This window comes from Chenopodium album, chromosome 6, assembly GCF_948465745.1.
Source record: "Chenopodium album chromosome 6, dcCheAlbu1.1, whole genome shotgun sequence".
Classification (NCBI taxonomy): domain Eukaryota; kingdom Viridiplantae; phylum Streptophyta; class Magnoliopsida; order Caryophyllales; family Amaranthaceae; genus Chenopodium; species Chenopodium album.
Window position 1 is genome coordinate 10848138 of NC_137839.1, and position 15252 is coordinate 10863389.

The 15252-nt window shown below is 36.7% G+C and overlaps 1 protein-coding gene across 3 annotated transcripts; it reads left to right on the forward strand.

The window, feature by feature from the left end:
* The first annotated feature begins 1065 nt into the window (after positions 1-1065).
* LOC145635848 (uncharacterized) lies at positions 1066-12366 on the forward strand. 3 transcript variants are annotated; one of them, XM_081687216.1, is made up of 13 exons: positions 1066-1675; positions 2622-2720; positions 2809-5208; positions 5292-5426; positions 5592-5720; positions 5824-5928; positions 7018-7119; positions 7208-7315; positions 7406-7777; positions 7958-8251; positions 9221-9607; positions 9696-9939; positions 11265-12366. In XM_081687216.1, the coding sequence occupies exons 1-13, from the start codon at positions 1594-1596 to the stop codon at positions 11947-11949; spliced, it is 5142 nt and encodes a 1713-aa protein (XP_081543342.1). In that variant the 5' UTR covers positions 1066-1593; the 3' UTR covers positions 11950-12366. The 3 variants fall into 3 exon arrangements, with proteins under 3 accessions (XP_081543342.1, XP_081543343.1, XP_081543344.1); XM_081687217.1 differs by having other exon boundaries at positions 9702-9939; XM_081687218.1 differs by having other exon boundaries at positions 9230-9607.
* Positions 12367-15252: the final 2886 nt, after the last annotated feature.

The following is a 15252-nucleotide window of genomic DNA, read 5'->3' on the forward strand; positions in this document are numbered from 1 at the left end:
TTAATAAATAGGAGTTGAAAATAGGGTGATGCTCACATAGGGACTTGTTTTGTCTTAAAAGGCAAATTAGAGAAAGATTAGATATAAAGAAGGATGACGTGGCAATACCTGTTTAGACACATGACATATTTATAACCATTTTAATTTAAGTTGCTGACAATCCAACAAATCCATGGTAATGAGCAGCCTCCCAATAATAAACTATCACTTTCCTCTTTTATTGTTTTTCTTCAAACTTTTTTTGGCTCATTTCCATCACTACCTTACATTCACTCGATAAAACTACATTTTCACCAACTTGACATACTTTAACCAACTACATCCACGTGACAGTTATATAATACTTCCTTCGTTTTTTTGGACGATAATTAAGATGTTTTAGTTTTTTTGTTTCATTAAATGACATAAATATTAGAAATAGAAAAACTATAACATATTAGACAATAAAGTTATTCGTTAAAGAAATAAAGCAAGTAATAAATCGACACATTTTTAAAAAGGGGTAATTTGAAACAAAAGTATTTTATTCACATACTGATAATATTTGATTACTTATACCATAAGCAAAACTTATTTCGTATACAAATATAGCTTTTTTTTTTTTTTTTTTTTTTTAAAGGTGAGGAGAAAGACATTTACGGATTTACCATAATCTCAACCCTTACGGTTTTTTTGGTCAGGTATTTGCACGTCAGTCAATTTGAGAGTGAGGGAGAAGGGTAAGGGATCTCCACCCTTATAGTGTCTCTAGTGGGGATTGAACCCCCACCCTCAAGGTTGGAAGTTGACAATCTTACCACTAGACCAAGCTTAGCTTGAAATACAAATTTACGAAGTACTTGTTTCACTCTAATGCCCCTATTTTATAGATTTACTGTATTACCTTTTATATTAACAACTGTGTCGGTCAACATATTATAATTTGTGATTATTATTCTCCAACTCAAAGATTATTATTAATCAAAAAAATATCATCTTCCTCTAATCTTAACATACAATTATACAAATAAGTAAGGATATTTATTGAAAACTAGTTGTCAAACAATCACTTGATAAAAATCCATTATTACCAACTTGTATACTTTAATATTTGGCAGTATCCCTCATTTCTCTCTCTTAGAATCAATCTCTCTCTAATTAGGGAAGATGAACATAATTAATTAACTAGTACAGTGTATAATACAAGTGTAACTACACCTTCTTTTATTATTTAATTAATAATTAGTCAGTTATTGGCATTTCTCTTAACTCTTGACAGTAGAAACGGTTCATGGCAACCGCAGTTCTGTGCTTTAGCCAGCTTTAGTGTTCAGAGTTTGCAGGAAATAAGTGGGAAAAAAAAGAGGGATTTTTTTAAATTAAATTTTTATTCTGAAAAGATTGCTTGGTTTTTGGGTTTCTGTAGATTAAATTATATTCTTATTGCTTAAAAATTACTGCTATTTTCTGGGTGAGAAGTGATTTTGCTTAAAATTCACAAATTTGGTGGATTTTTTTTTTTTTTTTTTTTGTTCTTGGTTTATGGGTTTGTTGAATTTTCCATGATTAAAAAGCTTAAAATTCAGAGATTTGAATTTTATACTACTTCATGGGATGGGGTTGATGCTTCAAGTTACTTGGCAATTGATGAATCTATTCATCATTGCTGTTGCTATTCTTGTTCCAGGATCTTCAGGTAATAAATTTAATTTCCAATGTGCTATTTTATAATCTTTTTGAGATTTTGTTGTTCAATTTTTGATTAATTTGGTTAGTTTTATCTATAATCTCATCTGGGTTATCACATTTTCTGAATATTGATTTGGGTGAGTTTTTCCTTTGAATTTTCCTGTATTGTTTGGGAGATGTTGAATGTACAAAATGCTGAAGATTGTAAAATTGGTGGAGAATTAGGTGGTTGAGAATAAGATCATGGGTTTGATTCTAATTTTTGCTGTCAAAATTCATGTGTTGGTGACACATGTAACAGTGATTGATGTTCATATATCAGTCTTCTCTGTTAGAATACGAATTTCCTGTAAAGTATGATTAAGCTTTGAAGTATGGACTAATTCCAACTTCTAATGCATGAAATTTGTTGTTTGAGCATTTGCTGGATTCTACTTGTACATTACCCTGGTTGCCATTTATTGTATGGTTCATATGGCGGTTTGAGCGCATCTGGTTATTGGATGAGCCGTACTTTGTCTGCTTCTCCCTTTACTGGAGGATGTCGTGGCCTTTTTAGCCTGCAATATGACTTGACTGCAGTCTGGTTTCTGCCTCAATGTTGTTTAGCAGTGGCCAATGTAATGTGGTTGATAAATGAGCTTCCATGCCAGTTATTGCATCCTGATAAAATTAATGACAACTTAGTAAACCTTAGGGTGCAATTAGTGACCGCAATCTTTCTCATGGTTTTAGGTTGCACTTTCATGTAATCTTTCCAATCCTTGGAACTTTGGTGGAAAGTAGTCTGTCAACTATTTTGATTTGGTTAGGGAGAGGATTTTGTACATGCAAACCTGATTATGACCAGCCTAACAGTGAGATACATACTGGTGGATAATTGTGATTTTGAAACCGAATGATTTAGCAAACCTGAATACCATCTTGACTTCTATGATCGTAATAATCTGCAGGTTTTGGTGAACCTCTGTCACTAAAGTCTTCATCTCCAATTCCTTCCATAGAAGCACAAGTGCCTAATTCCATACTTAAACAAGAGCCACTGCAAAATGGTAAGTTGTTGATTCTAATAGCATATGTGCTACTGCTTTATAGAACAAAATTTTCAAGCTAATGAGTTTGTATTTATCTATGAATTAGGATTGATTGTTCAGCCTCCCATTTCATCTCCATCAATCAAATCGCCTCAAGTTTACCAATTAATCCAAGGGCCACCACCCTTCCTGTCACCTAGACAATCAAATACACTGCCACCACAGCATGGCTTTTCAAAACTTACTCCAACACAAACTCCCCGTGATTCCACTCCAACATCATCTGAGGAATCACTAAGCTATTCAGTTTTTCCATCTGCAAAGGCTCCACAAGAATCGACGTCACCACCTGCGTCCGAGCAGTCAAATGATTTGGCACCATCTTTACAAGTTGCTAAACCACCACAATATACAACACAACCTGCTAGTGATGAGCCATCATATGATTCAATTATGACACCGTCTGTTCAGCCACCACATACTTTAGCTGTTCCACTGACTGCAAAGCCGCCAATAGCCATACCTCAAGTGCCAAGTACTGTACCACCACCAGAGCCTTTCCCATTAGCATCTCCTTCACCACATATGGAAGTTTCACAACATAATATAACCATGCAATCCCCTCCTATTCCTCCAATACCGGCATCTGAGGCCCCAATTGTTTCAACATCACCATCTGTTTTGGTTCCACAGGTTGCAAAGCCCCCAGATCTTATGCCCCCATTGCCAGCTGCTGGGCCACCACATGCCTCAGCTATTCCACTAGCAGCAAAGCCACCGGTGGCCATATCTCAACAACCAACTTCTCAACCACCAGAGGCTCTAGCATCTCCTTCACCACCACTGGAAATTTCACAACATAATTCAACCATGCAGTCACCTCCTATGTCTAGAGCTGACGCTCCAGTTATATCAACTCCACTGACTGTATTGGCCCCTTCACATGCTTCATCTCAGCCACTAGATGCTAGGCCTCCTCAAAGTAAGCCAACAGATTTTAAGCCCCTGTCGCCTGTTGCAGAAACACCACATGCAAAGTCACCTGGGACCTTACCTCAATTGCCAAGTGCTGAACCACCAAAGGCGTTACCTCAAGCAGTTCCTTCACCACCACCAAAATTCTCGCAACATACTTTGACCATGCAGTCCCCTCCTATTCCTGCTGATACCACAGTAAATTTAACTACCCCGACTGTTATGGCCCCATCACATGCTTCTTCTCAGCCATTAGTTGCAAAACCTCCTCAGAGTTCTGATCTTCCATTTGTTGCTAAGCCCCCATTGCCTATTGCTGAACCACCACATGCTTCACCAGCAAAGCCTCCAGTGGTCATACCTCAACTGCCTTATGCTCAACCACCAGAGGTATTACCTCACATTCCTGCTGCTGAGGCCCCAGCTAACTCAACTTCACCCGCTATTTTGGCCCCGACACATGCATTAGCTCAACCACCACGAGCTGCTAAACCTTCTCATATTCCGGCTATTCCACTGGCCGCAAACCCACCGTTTCCTGAGCCCCCATTGCCTATAGAGCCACCACAAGGATTGAATTTGACACCTCCCCCAAAGGCATTGCCAATTTTACCTTTGCTACCCCCTACGATGCCACCACATCCTTTAGATACGCAGTCTCCTCCACCTCAGTTACGCATGCCAAATGCATCATCTCTTCCGCCTCAGTTGAGCATGCCGAATACATCATCTCCTTTGCCTCAACCAGTGCCACCTCATCAATCATCTCCCCCTTCACAATTGGTATCACCATATACGATGTCTCCCCCACCACAGTTGGTCTTACCACATGCTCCTCCCCCAACTTCTACCGTGCCTTCAAATGCTTCTTTTCCTCCTTCAGTGGCGCCTCCTACGTTGGACCCTCCACCAACTTTAGCTTCACCTTCTCCTCTTCCATCAAATGTTTTATCTCCTCCGCCTCAACATGTGCCACCAATTCTATCTTCTCCTCCCCCTCAACTGATCCCTCCTATTGCATCTTCTCCTCTTCCTCAATTGATCCCTCCACCTGCCTCTCCTCCAACATCTGCATTCCCCTCAAATGCTTCGGTACCACCGTCTTCTGTGATGCCTCCACCAGATTTACCTTTACCACCCCCAGCTGTTCCGCCCCATTCGTCTGCTATGCCATCACATGCATCAGCTCCACTACCTCAATTGGCACCACCTCATCCCTCACCACCTCCCTATGTTTTGCCTGCACCACCACCGTTAGAGTTACCTCACGTCTCCCCTCCACGTTCGTCCATTGTACCGGGAGAAGTTCCACCAAATGCTTCTCCTCCATCCCCTTTCTTGACTCCTCTGTCTCCAGCTTCACCTGCAAACCCGTCGCAACCTTTATCTGCTCCTCCATCTTCAGAGCCATTACATTCCTCTGTTCCACCTTCTCCAGTAAGGCAACAAACTGTTCCTGCCGCACCCCCTCATTCTTCTCAAAGAAAAGAAATACCGGATATGGCTCCTCCACCATCACTATCTTCTCCAGGTATGTCAACGTATATGAAAGTGTATCCTTGCATTGTACTTCTTCTTTATATTCAATTAATCTGAATTCTACCTACATCTCAGAGCGATCACTAACTCCAAGAACATTGCCAGAAGGTGCGCCACCTGGCCCCGAAGTTACTCCAAGATCCCTTCCCCCGACTTCTCATCAGTCAGAAGCACCAAATCATGCTCCCATCTCGAGACCAAAATTTACAGGTACCTGTGTCCTTCTGTCAGTCTTCCAGGGAGATAATATTACCAGTATTATTTTACGTAAATGCGCCATCAATCTTGGTAGCATATAATTTGCTATGCATTACCTGTATATGGCTCATTGAACCCAGTGTCAAACTTTCTTTTTGGCTTGAACTCGTTTAACAGAACCAAATACATCCCCATCATCTGCTCCACCTCCAAGCAATAGCCCTGTTAGTGGTAGATCTTCACCAACGGCACCTCCAGGTAAAGCACCAGATCAATCACCAGAGGACAAGTTTTCACCACATCATGGTAAGAATATAATGAAGATATCTGTCTTATTTGTGTTAAAGAAACTTGTCTGCTAGACTAAAAATTTCCGTTCCTTGTTTTGTGGGATCATCCCTTGATAAAGCTCCGTCAAAACCCAAATTAGAGAGACACAGTGCAAATGCTCCCGCCCCATTCTCATTCAGAGTGCCTCCTGCAAATAACGGATCTCATCATTCTCCAGTTACAGGTACTGTTTGGTTTGATTAATTGTTTCTGTTGACATTAGAGGGTCTCTAGCACTCTTATACCTGTAGGTGTAGGAGGCTAAAACTTTAGGTGGTAAATTTGTATTAAATGCGGGCAGGAAAGTGACTAGATATGAAGAGTAAATGATGTATTGTGCTAAGGGGCTAGATAGTAAGACATGAACTAGAAACAAGAGTAAAAACGTTGGAGATGCAATACCCTGGGGTGGCGTAGATTATAGAACATAACCTTGCTGTAAAATGATTGTTTCCTGGTTCACATGCTTATCTCAATTTTTTTCTTGACTTCTCTTGGATTTGATGGAATATTCACTTATACACAGATCTTAGATGGATCAGATTCCCTAGATTTATGCATGTAATCAATAAGACAATATGTATGTAAATGCATCTTAAAATCATGTATCACATCTATAATCTAGGTGATAGCACACTCTCAAAACAATATAGCTTTAATTCCAAAAGAATTTGGGGCTGGCTAATATGAACTCTTATTCAAAGCCATTTGTGAAAATCAAAACAAGAAAAATCAATTGAGAAAGTAAACAAGTTGAGTGGAAAGGGCAAGTTGGACACGCTCTAATATTTTACTGAAAACTAATTCAGTGAACATCACATTTTTAGAGTAATTTCCAGGAATTTTTCTGTTAGAAGCTCTGTTGATCCATAAATCCGCAAGGACATCTAGTTTCACTACTGTTCAGGCTTCACTATCTCCTTACTAGCACCATGTGAAGGATCTCATTTTTCGGTGCCTTCTCCATCAACCTCTATTGATACATAATCACCTTTACGTAAGGAATAAATAAACTTTATTTTCCCACTTCAATCATTGTTCCTCCTCCCACCAGCTTGAAATCATATTCATAATGTTGTTTGAATTAGTTAATTCATGTATTCATAGTAATTAATCCTATCTTTCTTCTTTTGAGATGGAGTTGTAAATTCTTTTTTTGGGGGGGTTTAAGTTCAAGCTGAAAGCCTTAGTTTCTAAATGCTCCTAAATGAATGCCAAATTATTGCCAATGGCTTGACAATGATATCATCTGTTTTCTGTTTGTTTATTTCAGGATCTCCAACAGCTATGGCCCCTTTACCATCTCCTCCAGGAATTCCTGAAATTACTCCTGCGCCTTCACCCCTCCAGATGGCTTCGCCTGGTAATTCTGGAAGTAAGTAAAACACTTGTTGATATGCATTCTAATTCTGTATCTGTATAGAAATGGCTTATTTATTTTAAACATTTTTTCTTCTTGCAAGTTCCCCTTCTCTCTCCTAAAATTTCTCCTCCTGGGTCTTCAACAAGGAAAACAAAGAGACCACTTGCACCACCAATTCGGTCATTACCGCCTCCACCACCCAATGCAGGTCCATAAGCCCTCACTCCTCTTTATGTTATGCTTGTCTTTATCTCTTTCCTTATCTGCATTAATCTAACACAGGTTGACTAAATTGTAGATTGCGCATACCTTACGTGCCCCGAGCCTTTTACAAATACGCCTCCTGGATCACCCTGTGGTTGTGTCTGGCCGATGCAAGTTGGGTTGCGCCTTAGTGTGCCTTTGTATACATTTTTCCCTTTGGTATCAGAGTTGTCCAGGGAAATTGCAGCCGGGGTATTTATGAAACAAAGTCAAGTTCGCGTAATGGGAGCCAATGCAGCAAGCCAGGAATCAGATAAAACTATTGCCCTAGTCGACTTGGTACCCCTTGATGAAAAATTTGACAATGTTACAGCCTTGTTGACATTTCAGAGGTTCTGGCACAAGCAGGTCGTCATAGACAAGTCCATATTTGGTGATTATGATGTGCTGTATGTACGCTATCCAGGTATTACCCTATAGCTGCCTCTGGTTGTTTGATTCTCCTTCTTTTCTTTTTTATTTCTTCTGGTGACAAAGTGAAATATTTGACAGGTGAAAAGTAGTGTTTGTTCTTACTTCTTTCACTAAAACGTAAAAATTGATCATTATTTAAAATTTATTGTTGATTTGATCTTTGATAATTTAGGTCTCCCTGCATCTCCACCTATGGCTCCTGCTGACATTGCGGTCATTAATGGCATGCCTTACTCTGTTCGAGACCCTAATCAGAATAGTGTGCATCCTCTGGGAGTTGATGTGTCTAAGCAGAAGCATAGAAAAAGACTTAGTGGCATTGTTATTGCTGCTATAATTTTTTCAGCAATTGTTTGTGTATTGATCTGCTGTTCTGTTGCTTGGGTTCTGCTATTCAGACATACGAACCGCGATCCTGAACCAGCACAAATTGCACGTGGTCTACCTTCACTTGGAAGATCATCAGGTGATACCCTTGTTATCCTTTCACCCACTTAAGTCCTCCTAGATTACTTAAAATGATTAACCCCCCCCCCCCCCAACTGTATATTTATTTATTTATATTTATAATACGTCTATAATATTTTTCTCACTTATTTTGGGTCCAATACTTCAATATACTTGCTGCTTTCTTAAAAAAGACTGAAATAAAAAAAATAAAAAAAAAATCCCACTCACACCCCTGAAAAAGCAATGACCCACTTCGTCATAAGGAACCGTACGATATAAAGAAAGGAACATAACATGATAATCAGTTGAAAGAGTTTGAATAAAGGTGAGTTAAGTGAGTACGATTGTGTTGATCTTGTTGTTTCCTTGATCTTTCAAAAGCATTGCATAACAAATATAAAAGAGAGTTCTCAGAGTAGTGTTGCCATGACTCCTGACAACTTAAGTAGCCAATTTCCGAATCAGCCAAAAGAAGGAATAAAAAAAGGAGATATGAAGGCAATGATTGAATTCATAGTTAGGTTCCAGGAATTTTTACTAACTTGAGTCCAATTTCTGTGAAGTGGAAAGAGTTTCTAAAGGGCTATTCAATTGTTCTTTCTATGCTTTGTATTAGGAAATTTATTCGCATTTCAAAATTAGGTGTAAATGATTCAGTCATTAAGCCTCTTTACAAATGTAGGTGTGTGTGGCTAAAAGGTCTGTTCAACTGTGTGGTAATGGAGCTCCTCCAACCCCCCAACCCACCCCCCCACCCCCCCTCCTTTTTCCTGCCCCTACCACACACTTCCTATGGAATGAAAAGAGGCAGCATTGTTATAGACATGGGGGAATAAGACTTTAGGAGTTTTGGCATCATCACAGAGTGACTTTTATTTAGATAAACACTAACGAAATATATTCTGATCATTATATGGACTATGATGATACTATTGATTATCAGATATAATTGAAGATTAATAGGTACCTGAACTATTCATTTCAGGGCCTACAGGAAATTCAATTGGAAGTGGTCCAAGCTCTTCATTGTCAATTGGATCTAACCTTGCGGCATACACTGGATCAGCTAAGACTTTCAGTGCAAGTGAGATAGAAAAGGCCACAGATGGCTTCAGTCCTTCAAGAATAGTCGGGGAAGGCGGTTTTGGTCTTGTATATGGTGGTGTTCTGGAAGATGAAACTAGTGTTGCTGTAAAGGTTCTCAAGAGAGATGATCAGCAGGGAGGTCGGGAATTCTTGGCTGAAGTCGAAATGCTTAGCCGTCTTCATCACAGGAATTTGGTCAAGTTAATTGGCATTTGTACCGATGAGCATTTACGTTGCTTAATTTATGAACTTATTCCGAATGGCAGTGTTGAGTCTCATCTACATGGTAGTAAAGTTATATTATTGTCGTTGTTTCTCCTTCCTCTCTTTTAAACTAAAACAGCATGACTAACTGCTGGCTCTTATGCTGTTAGGGACAGATAAAGAAACCGCTCCTCTTGATTGGGCTTCTCGGATGAAGATAGCACTTGGTGCTGCACGTGGTCTTGCCTATTTGCATGAGGATTCCAGTCCTCGAGTTATTCATAGAGATTTTAAGTCCAGCAACATCTTGTTGGAGAATGATTTCACACCAAAAGTCTCAGACTTTGGCTTGGCTCGTTCTGCTATGGATGGAGACAATCAACACATCTCTACACGTGTTATGGGAACTTTTGGGTATGAAAATTTCCTTTGTCTTTAGCATGATAATCTGGAGAAATTTGCTTTCACAGTTTTAATGCTTCACTGTATTTGAGCTATTGAGTTTTCTGTGAATGTTTCCTCTTTTGTTGGAGAAAGTATACACAATTCTGGTGCTTGCTTGGTTATATTCTATGGATTCCTGGTTGTTTGTGATGACTTGTCTTTCATGGCTGGGACTGGGGAAAATGGTGCGGCCACTGATAAATCCATGTTCTACTATAATTTGGAAATTTTTAGTTATTAATCCCAGTAAAAATTACGGAGTAATATTTTATTTTAAATGTATAAATACATGGGATATGAAAAACATAATGTCCTTAATTTAATCTTAGCTAGGATCAAATGAGAATGGATTTAAAATGAGTAAGTTAAAATGAGGATTCATATGCATCTATTTTGAATTGAATATGCATCTAATATGAATTAGAAATACATGATTTTTATGTTCAATTTCTTTTATCAAGAGTTTTTTAGGAATTTTGTACATTTAAACTCAAGAAAGAAAAATATGAACTTCGTGTATCATATCCACAGGAAGATGCATATTTAACTCTTAATTTTGCAGATAAATCTTGTGAAGTGCCATCTTACTACATCTCTTCCCTCTTTAATTTATTTCTGTATCACTTCCCTCTCCAATAAAATTCATGTTTCAGCTGTCATTGTAGCTCAGCTTAAACTATCATGAGTTCAGATACTTAAGAAGCATGTGAATAATACAAGTCTCAGAAATATTTTTCAACTAATTTAGCTTACCTACAAAGAGGTTATAACTTTCACGCTCACCAAATTATGTGGTAAGATGAACTAGAAAAAAAGAGTTGCTAGCCTATCCTGAGCATTTGAGCAATCTCTAGTTCGGCATGTTAACTCACCTACTCGTGACATTAAAGTTGTAACTTTTTTTAAAGGATAATGATATATGTAACCCTTAGGGCTATATATTAGCATTAAATATACTTCTTAAAGTGGAATTAAGTTGGAAATTTATAGCATAATCACACGCACATCGGTGTAATTAATGTTAATTTATCCTCAATATTTCCGTATGATGACTATTTTGAATATCTTGTTTCATTGTACTCTAACTAGGATTGAATGTTCTTTTTGTTTTCTAATTCTTTAAAATTCTTGGCTTGGCTCATGAACAACCCCATTCATAATAATTAAAGCTGTAATTTTATTTTTTTTTGCTAATCTTAAAATGGAAACATTATGACAGTATAGTCCTTTTGTTCTAAGCAGATTTTGCTTCATTTTACTCTAATTAGGTCCTAATTCTTTTGAATTCTATTTAGGTATGTTGCTCCAGAGTATGCTATGACAGGACACCTTCTTGTAAAGAGTGACGTCTACAGCTATGGAGTTGTTCTTCTCGAGCTTTTAACTGGAAGAAAGCCAGTAGATATGACGCAACCACCTGGCCAAGAAAACCTAGCTGCTTGGACTAGGCCATTCCTCACTACTAAAGAAGGAATAGAATTGATTCTTGACCCCTCTTTAGGGTCTGATGTATCTTTAGATAGTGCGGCGAAAGTTGCTGCTATTGCCTCAATGTGTGTGCAATCTGAGGTGTCTCACCGTCCTTTTATGGGTGAGGTTGTTCAGGCATTGAAGCTAGTATGTGATGAGTGTGATGACTCCAGAGATGGCAACTCTAGACATGGAAGCCATGAAAACTTATCGGTGGATTATGATGATAAAGCAAGCCTGGTTTCAGAGGCACCTGATTATTTACCAACCCAATTCTCTCTCCCAAACTATCAATCTACATTAGATGTTGAGAAGGGTATGTCAATGTCTGAAAATTTCAATGCATCAGCAAGGACAAATAGGCAGACATCAGATTCTTTTCGAAGACACTCTGCATCAGGTCCTTTAAAGACAACAAGGGGCCGGAATTTTTGGCAGAAAATGAGGCTGTCTAATGGAAGTGCAAGTGAGCACGGTATTATGTATAGGTTATGGGCAGGGTCACACTGAATGTTCAGAAACTTCTTTTTTAGTTTTTAGCTTAGTGCTTGCTTCTCTCTTTTTTTTTTTCAAGGTAATTAGGCATTTTGTTTTCTTTTATGTTAATATCTTACGGAATACAGATAGACGGAAGTGGGATGAATGTTCGAGGACATATTTGGAGGTCTTGTTTATAAGTTTACCCCAAGGATGGAGGTTAGAAGAATGAGTACTAGTTTGATTATCTGGTGTTGAGGTAAAGGCATTCATCTGTTTATTGAAATGTATAGAACATTTTGTAACAATGTTAAATGTAGATTTTTGGGGCAGTTTCAGATGAAATATATTATTTGTTACAATGTAACGATGGTTTCTACGTATAAAACGTATTACTACTGGGAATCAAACGTATTACTACTGGGAATCGCCAAAAGGAATTCTCTCTCTCGTTCAGCATCAAGATTGACAACTTTCTTTATGGTGGTTGCTTATTTAGGGGTACACGACGGTGGTGTCGGGCACCTTCGTGTACCTTTTCAAGGTCAGGTGCATATGTACCCGGCAAAGTGCTCTACAATCTTCATCATCTGGGTAAAGCGGAGGTTCAATATCATTTATCTTTCTTCTATATATTTAGCATAAAGAGTTATCAATTAACAATGGTTTGTTTAGCAATGTGCTTGGACATATTTAGATTCAAAAGTACATTTTTTTCAATAGTTTTGCACTTTTGCTGTCAAACTAAAATGAAAAACTCTATAAAGGAATAAATATATTGTATAGAAAATATCAATCAACCCATTAATACATATAATACCAGAGTCGCTAAAGAATTAGAACAATTAAAAAAAATATATATACACTCAAAAGTCAAAATAATTGAAATTACAAAAGAAAGACACACAAGCTGAAAATAAACAAGTAACAACAAGCAATATAAATATATTACCTCCGTTAAATGTTATGTGCAACTTTGGAATATTTATATCTCACAAATAATACCCCAAAGTTGCATATAACATTTAACGGAAGTAGTATAATGAGATAGAACAACATTAGGACACCCAAAAAGGAATACGAGGCAAACAAAAAAAAAAAAGGACAAAAACACGATACTACGAAAAGTGTGGTGAACATGGAACAAAGCAGACGCATAGATCCATGTCATTGGGACGAGCAATTTTCTCACATTCTTTTTTCGAACGACCTTCATTCAAGCATTTGAATAAAACAACTTCATCATATGCTAAGGGTGTCTGGGCGCAAGCCCCTCCTTGAATTGGACCTTCCTCTTCCAAGCATGCATTTCTACATGCTTTATGATCTGTGCATGTGCCTTTCAATGTCTGGCTCAACCTATCACAAAACTCTCTGGTCATTGCGTACAACAATTAACTAATTAAAATTAATTTCGTGAAATCTTATTAGATTCATCTCTTTCCTTAATAATAAAAAATACACAAACTTTTAAAAAAATCGGGTGTACTATAATTATTGTACATCCATTATAAAGATAACCTAAAGTGATTAAAAGTTACCCCTGAAATGAATAAAAGTTACCCCTGAAATAAATAAAAGTTACCCCAATATGAGTTAAAGTAACCCAATTCAAATAAAAATTATCTACGCTTTATTAGTAAAGAATCAAATTTTAAATGACTAAAAATCAATTATTAGTGATTGAATGTAATTAAATTACCTTTATAAAAATTTTATTGTTGTTGATTTATATAAAAATTGTATGATGTTTAAAGTTACCCAAAAAAAGACAAAAAGTTACCCTAAAATTAACTAAAAGTTACCCTTATACTGCTCAATGTACACTAATATTAGTGTAAACCGGATGTATACAAAAATTTTTGAATACACAAAATTCATCTCAACTTTTTATTTATGTAATTTGTATAAATATTTTATAAGTACCTTGAAATATATTAATTATAATATTATATTGAAAACTAAGGGAAATTCACATAGGACCATGTTGAAGATAAAAAATTTAAGACTAGACATCAGATTGGTTTTGCTTTCAAACACGAATTGGTGTAGACTGGTTTTAGAATTTTTTTTTTTCATGCATATTTTTAACTATCTTAATTAAAATATATAACATGATTATTTGACGGTTATTTTGAAAGCCGAATATAAAATAGCTCATATAATAAAAATATTCCTAGTATGTTGATGGTAAAAACTAAAAAGGTTTATATCCATAATTATAAAAAATAAAAAGTGTCCTGTTCAAGACTGACTTTTAACAGGTTTTGAACCAAACCGAACATCAAAAATTTAAATTTCTCAACCCCAATATCGGACAGGTTCTCTTCAATTTAATTCGATCTGTTTTTTCCGTCCAAACTAATTTTAAAACACCACTAGAATAAATATTATATAATAAAAATGATAAAAATAAATAAATTAGAGGAAGTCCTTATTTAAAAAACAAAAACAAAATCACTGAGAGGAAGCAATAGGAAACAAAGTATCATATCCTAGTTATGTAAAGTTGTTTTGTACAAGGAGAGTCATTCACTAATCCAAGACCGGATCGAACCTAATTGAAGAACAAAAACTCAAGACTTAGGATTAAGGATCGGGATATAAAATGTGTACTTTATCAAATTTTCAATGCTTGTTTGGTTACAACAAATTAAATTCGTGTTGGAATTTTAATTTCATGGAAAGTATTTTCCTTGTGTTTCCTAAGAAATGATCTTGAACTAAATTCACATACATGTTTTATGGAAAGTAAATTTTCTAAGTTTGAAGGGTCCTATCAAGCTAGTCCCTCATGGTTCAACTAGTGAGCAAAAAAAATTCTCCTCATTCTCTCTCTATCCACTTTCTCTCTCTTCCCAACTAAATTTGCTCATGAGCATTTTTAGTGAGCAAAATTTATCCCACTAGTGAGCAAAAAAAAATGTTTATCAATCTCTCTCCTACTTTTTCACATACCCCACCAATATCTCTCTCTCTTACACATCACCCTATTATTATTTATTATGTTTTGGTTAAATGAATATTTATGGGTACTAATTACAATTATACTTTTATTTAATTTAATACAATTATTAAATATTCATTCATAATATTGAAATTTAATCGCTAATTAATTATAAATTTAAAACAACATAAAATTTAATTAGCGTACGAATACATTTAATACTACAAACCAATAACGAACCTAGATTTTAAACGTACGATTAATACTCTATTAAATTGTAATCTTACGACAAATTTATTTTTTTTACTCATTAATAGAACCATATTTTTGCCAAATGTGTTTTCATTGTTGGGAATTTGTGGAGGTATTGGTTGATGAACGGAATTTTG

Excerpts from the sequence above, each read along its gene's own strand:
- LOC145635848 (XM_081687216.1), top strand. The coding sequence starts at position 1,594 with ATGGGGTTGATGCTTCAAGTTACTTGGCAATTGATGAATCTATTCATC. Across the intron at positions 7,120-7,207 it reads TTCGCCTGGTAATTCTGGAA|TTCCCCTTCTCTCTCCTAAA; the intron begins GTAAGTAAAACA and ends TCTTCTTGCAAG. Across the intron at positions 9,608-9,695 it reads TGTTGAGTCTCATCTACATG|GGACAGATAAAGAAACCGCT; the intron begins GTAGTAAAGTTA and ends TTATGCTGTTAG.